Here is a 12,460-nt window from a genome sequence, read left to right as displayed (position 1 = left end):
CTTAAAAGATGCTAATGGTCTAATCTGATTCAATGTCCTATGCTAAGCTAAAAAAAAAAAGCTTCAACCAGATCCAGAAATTGGCTGAATGGATTAAAAAATGTTAAACTCAACTGTTTAAATCTAGGGGAACTGTAAAATGAGCCCATTTCCAAAAATCATTAAGCATTCCATTATGACTCATGTATTGATACGAACACCTACAATTTATTATTAGTTACTTTGAATGTTTCAACATTTTATAAAGTCATATCCAAATATTGCAATTATTTTTGTTAAAGGGATAGTTCACCCAAAAATAAAGTCATTTTCTCAACACTTGTTTCAAACCTTTGTAAGATTCTTTCCTTTGTTGGACACAAAAGTAGACATTTTGAAGAAAGCTGAAAATCTGTAACCATTACCTCCATAGTGTTTGCATTTCCTACAATGGAAGTCAATGTGTAACGAAGTCCACTGAAAGCAAGCATAAAAGAACCCAAATGTAGTTTATTAACAAAAAGGGCAAAACAAACAAAACAAGAACTTAACACTAATCTTGGCATGAATACAAAACAAAACCTGAATTTGACCAGAAATGAAACTTGACAAGACATGGCAAAACCAACAAACTCATCAACCGAGATTACACAAACAAAGCTAGACAAGGTAACATGAGGGTATTTATATCAAACACACAGGATCACATGACATGACACAACCAAAGGGAAACAAGCCACATGACAAGGATAACCAATGAAGAACAAGACACCAGCCTAAATCAACCACTGAAAACATGGTACACACACACACACACCACACACACACACACACACACACACACACACACACACGCACACACACGCACACACACGCACACACACACACACACACACACACACACACACAAAGAAGCACATGGTGTGAAGCAGGTAACCAAATATATGACAAGACAACATTACACAATGGTTAGAGGCTTCTTCAAAATATCTTATTTTGTGTGTATTAGAAGCAAAAAACTGCTTGAGTGCGAGTTAATAGTGATTAATGATAGAGTCGATTTTCATTTTTTGTGTGAACTGTCCCTTTATTCACATTTATGCATGTGCATGTTTCAGCTCACCTTCTTTAACTGTGATGCTCAGGACTGCACTGTCTGTTTCTCCCTGCTCATCCACCACAGTCAACTTCAACTTGTAAATCCCAGATCTCAGGCCTGTCGCGATGGCAACCGCTTTATTGGCATCTTTCATCTTCAAGCCTGGAGGGCCACTTCATCATTATATAAGAGAAGAATGGGGATGATCAACACACAGGCCACCAAAAGCCTGCACTATTTATGCAACACTGAGCATGAGGGTAATTTGTTTTGAAAAATGAAACAGAAATATATCCTGGAATTAAGCTTTCGTAATGATAACATGCTACATTTTTCTTTGGGATGTCTGGCTCATTTTTGTGAACAGATTCTTTTGTTGCAAATAATTGGTTTAAATATGATTAAATGTTTCTTTGGCACTTCACATAATTCCAGATGTCCAGATTTATCACACTTTACATAAAATCAATCAAAATGAAATAAAAATATTATAATATTATAATACATTATATGTTATTATATATCATTGTATCATAATAAAACATAGAAATTTTTGTTTTCTGGCTGCATGTAGTATTTCCTGAATTATTGAGATAAAATAATTTAATTCCCAAAATCTCCTTTATATAAAAAAGATACAAGAATTATGAGATAAAAATGTATGCACATGTAGTGCTTAGCTTAGCATAAATGAGTACATTCTTCACAGATCTCTCTATTAAAATTCACATGTTCCATATAAGATGCCAAAATTTAAACCAATTTAACAAAAAAAACAAGATCACAAAAATTAGAACAACCAAATTAATATGTTACTAGAAAATATTGAATAAAATTTTAATAAACAGGAAAAATCAAGAGAAACACAAAAAAGGAAATAATTTTGTTGAAATCTTTGAAGTTAGCATTGTTTTTTATTTTGCAATAACTCATTTGAATTCAAATGTATTCTCTTTCTATCCTAAAGATATTAGCTAAACAAACTCTTATTTTAATGAATATAACAGTTTAACAAAACAGTTTTGTTTTGATGCACCAAAAAGAATTGCTATATTCACTGAGAAATGAATATAAATTTACATTGCTTTACATACAATCAATCAATCAAAATTAAATAATACTATTATAATATATATAATATAGTATAAATAAATACTAAAATACATACTATACATAATAATTTAATCATACATTTGTTTTGTGTGTCTGCATAAACTTGATCAAAACAGAAGTAAAACAGTTACATTTACAAAAAAACATTGAACATAGTGTTTTCAACACTGTCAGCTATAATTCTTGAGGACATCACATCAGCATATTATAATAATTTCTGAAGGATTGTGTAACACTGCTGCCATCTCAGGAATAAATTACATTTTAAAAAAAGAATTTAAAAATATATTTATATTACACTGTAATAATTTTTCATAATATTACTGTGTTTTATGTTCTTATTTTCATGAATGTAGGTGACTGAAATAAATGCCTGCTGAAAATAAATGTATATTTTATTACTGAATTAAATTTATTAATAAAATTTTAAATATATAATAAAATATTAACGTGATCAAACATTATTATTATTTTGTATTTATCTAATAAACATTTTTGTAAAAGTATTATATAAAGTATATGTTTTATAATGATATAATATATAATATAATGATATAATATAATATAATATAATATATATCATTATTTATATGAATTATATACAATAATAATGAAGATAATAATACTAATAAAAATGTGTGTGTGTGTGTGTGTGTGTGTGTGTGTGTGTGTGTGTGTGTGTGTGTGTGTGTGTGTGTGTGTGTGTGTGTGTGTGTGTGTGTGTGTGTGTGTGTGTGTGTGTACGTACGTACATACGTATACATACATACATACATAAACATACACATACACACACCGACACACACACACACACACACACACACACTTTTAAACAGTAGGGTAATAAATGTTTTAATATAATTATAAGTAATTTAGAAATGATGGAAAAAATGTATTTGTAAATTAATGATTATTCCATTTTTAGTTCAACCAGTTAAATCTTAAAAAAATATATAATAATAATAAATAAATAAATAAATAAATAAATAAATAAATAAATAAATAAATAAATAAATAAAACAATACCTCATCACGTCCCACTGGTATCTGCTGATGGCCTGATCATCAGTGCTGCCGCTGCCATTCAGTGTGATGCTGTTGACCGGCAGGAGTAGCTGTATGTCTGGTCCTGTTACAGCCACTGGTGCTCTGTTTGCTGCCACAAATAATAAAATGTCAACTGCAGAGGATGTATAGTTATTCTGTATACATATTTATTGGTGCCGGGGTTGTGTTTTACCAGGCAGCACAGTGACAGAGATGGTGTCTGAATCCTGTTGACCTCTTGAGTCAGTGACTGTGAGCTGAAACGTGTACTGACCCTCCTCTAGATCAGAGACTAGCAGAAATGCTGATCTCACATCCTAAAGATGGAGCATATGAAAACATCTCTAAATATCAAGTCCTAAATTATTATGAATTATTGTGGACTTGATCATCTTGAATCAGCACAAATTCATCAAAAAATGAGGATTAATAAATGACAACTCAGTTGTTCATCCTAGATATCCATGTTAAATTATCATCACTTTAGGTGTATTTATAGATTTTTCTTAAATTATTAAAAGTGACACAGTCTCTTTAAATTCTACAATCAAACTATTTTATGTAATTCATTACATTTATTTTACCCTTAAAGACCTAGAGGTATTTTGTGGGCACCTATTGGGCCGATATTATTATTTTTTTAAAGCAGTTTTATTTTTTTATTTTAGCAGTCAGCCTCAAGTGTCATATTATTTTAAACAGGAGAACCTGAAGCTTCAATCTGTATCATTTAAAGGTCCAGTCTAAAATATTTTTTGGTCCAAAAACATATGAACAGACAGAAAATATTCTAGAAATTTAAGAAAAACGGTTTTAAAAAATGAGGCATTTTCTAGTTATTACAAACAAAACCTCATGAAGTTTTTTTTTTTTTTTTTTTTTTAGAAATACATGCTATGATGTTTTATACTTTCAAAATAAATTTTGTCTACCATTCCCTGTGCAAATTATAGCATTTTATCCCAATGTTATTCTAGGTGTTTTAAGTGGAACAACTGGTACATTCTATTTACTGACAATGAAGATGCCCAAGATGTTTGCATTTTTGGTTTTCTCTAACTTATTTTAGATGTCAGCATCAAGTGTCATATATAATTTTAAACAGAAGAAGCTAAAGTTTCAATCTTTATCCTTAGAAATTCCAATTTTACATTTTTATGGCAAAAAAAGATACAATTTACAGACTTTTAGGAAAAACTACAAAAATAAATAAATAAATAAAAATATATATACATATATGTATATGTATGTAGCATTTCTACGGCTAACACAAACAAAATCTCTTGTTTCTTTAGAAAGTTATGCTAGGATGTTTTATACATCCAGCGTGCATGTTGCCACCATTCCCTAAGTAAGTTATAGCAATTTATTTCAATGTTATTCTAAGGCGTTTTTCAGTAGGTTTCCATCTGGTTTATTTACTGACAATGTATATGCCCAAATGTTTTGGGAATGAACTAAACAGAAAGATTGTTACAAAATAACAGAACACCCATTTTATTTTATTTTCTTTCTCCTTAGGAGTTTTAGAAGTGACATTGCAGTAGACAAACCGTTCCTGTCAACAACTGTAGTTAAAAAAAAAGGTCAACCTTACATTTTCCACTGGGTGAAGTAAAGATCTAATTACCTGCATGGTGACCTTTCGGGTCGGGCTGCTGGGATGGAGTGTCCAGAGGTAGCTTGTAATGGCCTGGTCATCTGTGCTTTGGTTTCCCCACAGGGTGAGGTGGTTGAGAGGCAGGGTAATGACCCGGTCTGTGCCCGCTCTGGCCAGAGGAGGCTCATCTTTTGGGATGCTGACCCTCAAGGTGGCAGTGCTGGAGTCGCTCAGCCCCTCAGAATCAGACACTGTCAGCCTAATGTAGGCCAAGCAAAAATCAGGTCAGGATGAAGTTAATGAGGTCAATACTAATTAAAAGAAAACCCAAAGGAATCATTCACTAAAGATTTCAACAGCCTCATGCCTATGTCAGTTTTGGTCTTTTTCACGGCATAATAGTTTTCATATAGAAAATAAACACTTTAAAGAGTTTATTTCAACACATTTTAGTCATTTGTGTCTGTGGATTTCTAGAACATCAAACATTTTCTCAAAATAAGTTTTTTCTCCTGCACTAAGCCATAAATATTCACTTCAGCGGTACAGACATACACACAACTTTGTTTTATGTATATAGTATGAATTCTGAAGGTTTATTTAGAGGGCTCATAGATAATTTGTCTGCTTATGAACAGCATTTTTTTCTACAAAATAAATTAATAAATGATAAAATATTTTTGGTTTTCCTGCTGCTCACAGTATTTGATTCAATTCATCTTTATTTCTATAGCCCTTTTACAATGTTGATTGTGTCAAAGCAGCTCAACATAGAAGATTATAGTGAATTGAAACAGTGTAAGTCCAGTTTTCAGAGTTAAAGTTTAGTTTAGTTCAGTTTAGTGTGGTTTAATTTCACTGCTGAAAGTCCAAACACTGAAGAGCAAATCCATCGATGTGCAGCTCCACAAATCCTGAACCATGCAAGCCAGTGGCAACAGTGGCGAGGTTTCATACATAGTTCTGTTGTGAAACTCGCGCAGGCAGATAGAGTAGGCCGTGTCCAAATTGATCCTACATCATCAACTATATGGTGCAGGTGATTGGTTGCTGCCGCCTCAGCAGCCAATGATTTTGCTCCTCAGCACTTTAAATGACTCTGTGTTGTTTTATACTATACGCACTGCGTTTTCGAAAACCCTCATATACCCCAGCTCCCCCGTGTTTAAATCTGCTATGGGGTTACATATACAGTTAGGTCTATAAATATTTGGACATTTACACAATTCTAACATTTTTGGCTTTATACACCAACACAATGGATTTGAAGTGAAAAGATGACAAGATGTGCTTTAACTGCAGACTGTCAGCTTAAATTTGAGAGCATCTACATCCTAATAAGGTGAACGGTGTAGAAATTACAACAGTTTGCATATGTGCCTCCCACTTGTTAAGAGACCAAAAGTAATTGGACAGAATAATAATCATAAATCAAACTTTCACTTTTTAATACTTGGTTGTAAATTCTTTGCAGTCAATTACAATGTCAATGAAGTCAATGAAGTCTGGAACGCATAGACATCACCAGATGCTGGGTTTTACCTTGGTGATGCTCTGCCAGGCCTCTACAGCAACTGTCTTCAGTTCCTGCTTGTTCTTGTGGCATTTACCCTTCAGTTTTGTCTTCAGCAAGTGAAATGCATGCTCAATCGGATTGAGCTCAGGGGATTGACTTAGCCATTGCATAACATAACACTTCTTTCCCCTTAAATCTCAACTTGAGAATTGACAGATAGTAACAGATATCAAATGCAAATAGCATACTTGAAATGAACTCTGGACCTTTTATCTGCTCTGTAATTGAGATAATGAGGGAATAACTTACACCTGCCCATGGAACAGCTTAATAGACAATTCTCCAATTACTTTTGGACCCTTAACAAGTAGGAAGCACATTTGCAAACTGTTATAATTCCTACAGTGTTCACCTGATTTAGATGTGCCCTCAAATTAAAACTGACAGTCTGCAGATAAAGCTGATCTTGTTCGTTTCGTTTCAGATTGTGTTGGTGTACAGAGCCAAAAATTTTAGAATTGTGTCGATGTCCAAATATTCATGGACCTAACTGTATATTATGTTTGGAACAGCAGTGTGTTAACTTTATATGCTCTGCCAAAATAATCAAAGCAGCAGCAGCAGCAGCGTAGCACATTTATTCCACCAAGACCAAACCCATCAACACTGCTAGATACATATTTATTACCATACTATATCTCAAGTTAGTTGTAATAGAGTTGTCATGACAGAACAAAATTATTAGGAGATATAAATAAAAAATCCAAAATCCCCCCTGGAAAAACCTTTAAACCTAAATAAATATATTATAAGTATAATAAGTATTTCTAATCAGTTTTTTTTTTAGTTAGAAATGTATGCAAATCAGCCCATATTTAATTTATCAATGTGTTATTACTGTGTCAAATGCCTTATTTATTTTTTGTAAAACAAAAGTCCTTACTCGAAGGTATATTCTCCAGGTAAAAGATTTTTCAGCTGCAGTACAGGTTTGTTAACAGGACCTTCAGGTGTCCAAAACGGGCCGTCCACCTTTTTCCACAGATAACTGACAATCCCTGCATCATCCATACTCTCTGGAAATGCAAATTTAGTTAAAACACATGACCTAATAGATCTATAGCAAAAAGCAGAAAAAAGGAAACAGGCCACATACCACTTCCGTTAATGATTAAGACAGAATCTTTTTTGAACAGCACATCTTGGCTCTTGGGAAGAACGACTGCTTTAGGAGGCTTGTTTATTTTCTCTGCTGTAGAATGAAAAGGAAGCCAATTCATCCACTGTGTGAGGCACATGATGCACATACTTTTTTTTTTTTTTGGTGAATAAATGATGATGCAAAGAGGGTATAGTTGTACCAGGGTGTACGGTCAAGTCCACAGAACCTTCTCCATATGCTTGATGTGCTTTCACAATCACTCTGACTGCGTAAACACCCTCTGACAGCTGGAATAAAGGATACAGAAATGCTCTCAGAAATTGAAAATAATTTAATCTACTAAATTATGGTTTTTTGTGTTTTTTATTTTTTTTAATTCAGGGAAAAACAAAATCCAAAGACAAATAATTATGAACTGTGATGCGTAGTATAGCATATACTTTTATTTTGGTTAACAAAAATTATGATTTATTATTATTATTATTATTATTATTATTATTATTATTATTATTATTATTATTATTTATCAATTTTAAATACCCAAATAAATAAAACTACAACTAATTATTATTTAGAAATTGTATGTTGTTTAATATATCTGATTTAATATCAGATATATTAAAGAAGTAATAAAAATGTCTGAATTATTATACAACACACTTATTATAATTATTAAACATTGAGAGTTCAATCTTTAAAATATAATCAAATAAAAATGTAACAATTCATATTTTTTAAGTTTAAAAATTATTTTCAATAAAACATGGAAGTGGAAATTAGTCTTACTATTCCTTGTCAAAATAAAATTAGAAATAAAAAAAACAAGTGTATTAAATGAATTAAATCTCACTTCAGAAAGTATGACAGATTTGTTGTGCTGCCCCTCCATCACCCTACGTTGTCCTTCTGGTGAGATCACAAAAGTCCACTCATATGTGTAAGGAGATTCTAGAGGAAATTTAAAATAAAAAAAAATAAATACATAATCATGACTCATCTGGAATGCATAAAATTCAGAATGTAGAAGGTCGTACCGGCAGTATCATCTGGACTAACTAAAGCTGTTAGTTTAACAGTGTTTTGGGGCAGCATGGCTTCAACAGGGCCTTCAATGGACACAGTCAGAGCTCTTACTGAACAAAGAGAGAATAACAAGACAGCCAATCAAGTCAAGTCACATCTATTTATATACAATTTTATATCACACAATAGCTTTATAGTAATAATAAACAATAAATAATGCCAAAAAAAACTTTCCTAAAAGGCAACTTTAAGACCACAGTTTTTTTTTAACAGTTTTAAGCTCAATTTAGTTAGTCAACTCAACAATTCATCTTTATTTCTATAGCGATTTTGCAATGTAGATTGTGTCAAAGCAGCTTAATATAGAAGATTATAGTAAATTGAAACAACGTTCAGTGTCTGAATAACAATGTTGATTCGGTTTGGTTATAACAGTGCAAAGTCAATCAATTATAAAACAAGTTAAAGGGATAGTTCACCCCAAAACTAAAATGTATGTCAATAATTACTCACACTTCACTTGTCACAAACATGTTTGAATTTTTCTGTTGAACACAAAAAATATATATATTTTTAAAAGGTGTATAACCTGTAACAATCGTCTTTGTTTTTCCTACTATGGACGTCAATATTTTAGATGACAAATAGGTTTCTGTCGCTGTGTTCACACAAGACACAGCATGTATAATAAATAAATGATAAATCGTGCTATTTGCACGTAAATAGACGCTTAAACATTTTGTGTTTACTCGCTTCATTTGTGTGTTAAAACCACTTCATTCGCAGCACAATAGATGTGGATTTGCGTCATGGATAGGGCTTCTGTCTGCCCGGTGACTCTAGCTTCGTTGCTAAATGGCTAACATGGATTTTATTGAGAGAATAGCTGTGTTTATGTACTTTAGAAAGGCTGAAAAACAGCGTTGATTTGATTGGAGCCGTGTCTGAGTTTACTAAATCCATTCAGAGGTGCACCCAGCTCTATAGGTTCATCAACTCCTCCAGAAACTATACCTGGATGATGGATGATGGATGATAGAGGCTTTCAGTGGTGCTTCTAACTGAGCCGAGCCCAGTTTGATGTAACTTTTGTCCAGTGTTGGCCGGAACATTTTCCCCCAGGTAACCAACAACAGGCGCTACGTCATAATCACGCCCCTACCAGAGCAAGCTCCTGATTGGTAAACTTGGTGCGAATGTCCGCTAAGTTCAAATTTTCCAACGTAAAATGTGCGATAGGCGCATCAATCACATAAACAGCTCAACTCACACCACTTCATTCGCACGTAACGCGCTGCAAAATGTCTATTCCCGCCTTTGCAGTGACTTAACATGTAAATCACTTACGCTTGATGCGTCATCAACGTCTGGTTTAAACGCAGCATGACACTATTCAAAAGAAAGTATTTTGTGTTCATCAGAAAATAAAACTCATCAAGATTTAAAACCACCTGAGAGTGAGGAAATTGTAAGAACATTTTCATTTTTGAGTGAACTATCTCTTTAAATTAAAGAAGACAAGTGGTTTTCAATTCAAGTAAGTTTAATGTTAATTCAGTTCAGTTTAAAAAACAAATATTGAAGTTGAGTCACTTTTAAAATAAGTTCAGTCAAGCTATAAGCAGCTCTACAAAATGCACAGGTGTCGTTCATTTGCTTCTAAAGGAGCTTGGATCAGTTAATATCAGCTGTCAGTGCAGTCAAACTGATGATTTTACTGAATATGAAGTGTATTTTAAACAACAAAAAAGCAAGACAATGGCAATAGGGTCCCACTTTATATTAAGTGGCTTTAACTAATATGTACTTACATAGGAATTAATAGTTTGTTACAATGTACTTATTGTGTAAATACATGTATTTACTTTGTACTTATGCTTGATTAAATACATGTATGTAATTACATCTGTAACTACCTTTTGTAATTACATTTGTAAATACACTGTTGACCATCCCTCACACCTTAACCTACCCTTAAACCTACCCATGCCACCAAACCTGTCCATAACCCAAACTCTATTCCAACTCAAAAGCACCACAAGTGTTCTCAAATACTTTATAAACACAGTAAGTACATTGTATTTATTTTTTTTATGTAAGTGCATAGTAGTTAGGGACACTTAATATAAAGTGGGACCGGCAATGACTTTAAGTTACTTTCAGTTACTAAAGTCAGCAGTGTTGGAGAAGATCTGAGGTGAGTTTTATGTTAATTTTAATGCCCTGGTCGTTCAGTTTGAGTATTTTTAGCCCTAATAACCTGACAATTGCACAATTAGCATTTAATATTTATTTAATGTGCATTATTTGCAGCACATTTCTGTATTTGCATGTGTTGTGAGAATTTGCATGTACATGTGTGGTCAAATTGATTAAGATGTTTTCTCAATTTGTTAGTGTTTTCTTTATTTACATTTGTTTAACTGTGAGCTCTCTCAGCTACTGTAGTAAAAGGGTTTTACAAAAACATTCAGGTTTTTATGTTTTTTTTTTTTGTGTGTGTGTTATTAAAAGCAGGCCCAGGCCAGATGAAAAAGTAACATAAAAGTAACACATAACTTTAATTAAAAAAAGTTACTTAGTACAGCATTTTTGCTTTTAAAGTAACTTTCCCCAATATTGCGCACAGTACCTGGCTGTTCTGAAGTCATCTGCGGTGTAGCTTCAGTGTTGGCTGGAGTGATGAATGAACCGTTGACTGCACTAAAGTTTGCGGTCTCTGTACTGAGGTCTTCCACGACTTTAGGTGCAGTAGTTGCAGACGATGTGTTCTGTGGCTCTTCTTCAACCTTTAATGATAAAAGTGTTTTCATACTCATGTCTACAGATTTCACACAACAGATGAGACATAAAACTGACTGATTAAGCGCTTAGCCAGAGTGGGAGAACATTTAAGACACCATGTTTCCTAATGACGCCACAGCATTAAAATAGAATCGTGACATTTCAAGCAATGATAATGAACTGGCAGCTATCAGTAAGAGCAATGCCGGTCTTGATTACTGTGCCATGGTTACAAATGGATTCTTCAATGTTATTATTTTACTTAAATTAATAATTATAATAGTCACAGATTACAATAAGGTTTCATTAGTTAATGTTATAATTAAATTATTATAATTATAAACAATACTAGTACAGCATTTATTATTCATAGTTCAGCATTTAATAATGCATTATTAAATCCAAATTTAATGCTAGTTAACACTAGTTAATGCACTGTGAGTTAACATAAACAGACAATAAACAACAGTATTTTCATTAAGTAATGTTAACATGAACAAATACTGTAATAAATGTATTGTCCATAGTGTGTTAAAGCTTAATAACAGTGAGTAGTGGCACAGTGGGTAGCATGATCACCTCACAGCAAGAAGGTTGCTGGTTCGAGCCCCGGTTGGGTCAGTTGACATATCTGTGTGGTGTTTGCATGTTCTCCCCATGTAGGTGTGGGTTTCCTCCGGGTGCTCCGGTTTACCCCACAGTCCAAAGACATGCGCTAAAGGTGAATTGGGTAAGCTAAATTGGCCGTAGTGTATGTGTGTGAATGTATGGCTGTTTCCCTGTGATGGGTTGCAGCTGGAACGGCATCTGCTACGTAAAACAAATGCTGGATAAGTTGGTGGTTCATTCCGCTGACAACCTACAATTTATAACCTTCATTCTGCTGTGACGACCTTTACAATATATAAATACAAAATCAGGCAGGCAGTCACTGCTACCATCAGACCCCAAGCGTTGCTCAAGCACTGGTAATATATTTAATTACATTAAATGTTAGCTTTTAAAAATAAGATAATGCAAAAGGTGTTTGTTTCAATTTGCCAATTTTTTTTTTTTTGAGGATACCATTTCCCCTTTATTTTGAGCCAGGACAAACCATGAATACATAATACATGCATACCACTTGATTTTTGATGT

At 33.2% G+C, this 12,460-nt stretch overlaps 1 protein-coding gene across 20 annotated transcripts in view; it reads right to left on the bottom strand.

The window, feature by feature from the left end:
- Positions 1 to 12,460, bottom strand: part of kiaa0319 (KIAA0319) — a 164,747-nt gene that overhangs the window by 9,871 nt on the left and 142,416 nt on the right. For 11 of the 20 annotated variants that reach the window (XR_012392413.1, XR_012392411.1, XR_012392412.1 and 8 more), the window contains 10 exons: positions 11,172 to 11,328; positions 8,551 to 8,649; positions 8,367 to 8,464; positions 7,716 to 7,803; positions 7,511 to 7,606; positions 7,298 to 7,430; positions 4,869 to 5,097; positions 3,432 to 3,555; positions 3,218 to 3,347; positions 1,103 to 1,251 (listed from right to left, as the gene is read on the bottom strand). Coding sequence is in view for 9 of the 20 variants with exons in the window: in XM_073926459.1 (XP_073782560.1) it covers positions 1,103 to 1,251; positions 3,218 to 3,347; positions 3,432 to 3,555; positions 4,869 to 5,097; positions 7,298 to 7,430; positions 7,511 to 7,606; positions 7,716 to 7,803; positions 8,367 to 8,464; positions 8,551 to 8,649; positions 11,172 to 11,328 (1,303 nt within the window). In the remaining 11 variants the exon portion in view is untranslated. Of the gene's footprint in view, positions 1 to 404; positions 457 to 1,102; positions 1,252 to 3,217; positions 3,348 to 3,431; positions 3,556 to 4,868; positions 5,098 to 7,297; positions 7,431 to 7,510; positions 7,607 to 7,715; positions 7,804 to 8,366; positions 8,465 to 8,550; positions 8,650 to 11,171; positions 11,329 to 12,460 lie in introns of all 20 variants that reach the window. The other 9 variants (XR_012392417.1, XR_012392418.1, XR_012392416.1 and 6 more) reach the window with 3 other exon arrangements.

The sequence above is a fragment of the Danio rerio genome, chromosome 16, assembly GCF_049306965.1.
Source record: "Danio rerio strain Tuebingen ecotype United States chromosome 16, GRCz12tu, whole genome shotgun sequence".
NCBI classification, from domain to species: domain Eukaryota; kingdom Metazoa; phylum Chordata; class Actinopteri; order Cypriniformes; family Danionidae; genus Danio; species Danio rerio.
This window is presented reverse-complemented; position numbering and strand designations above follow the sequence as displayed.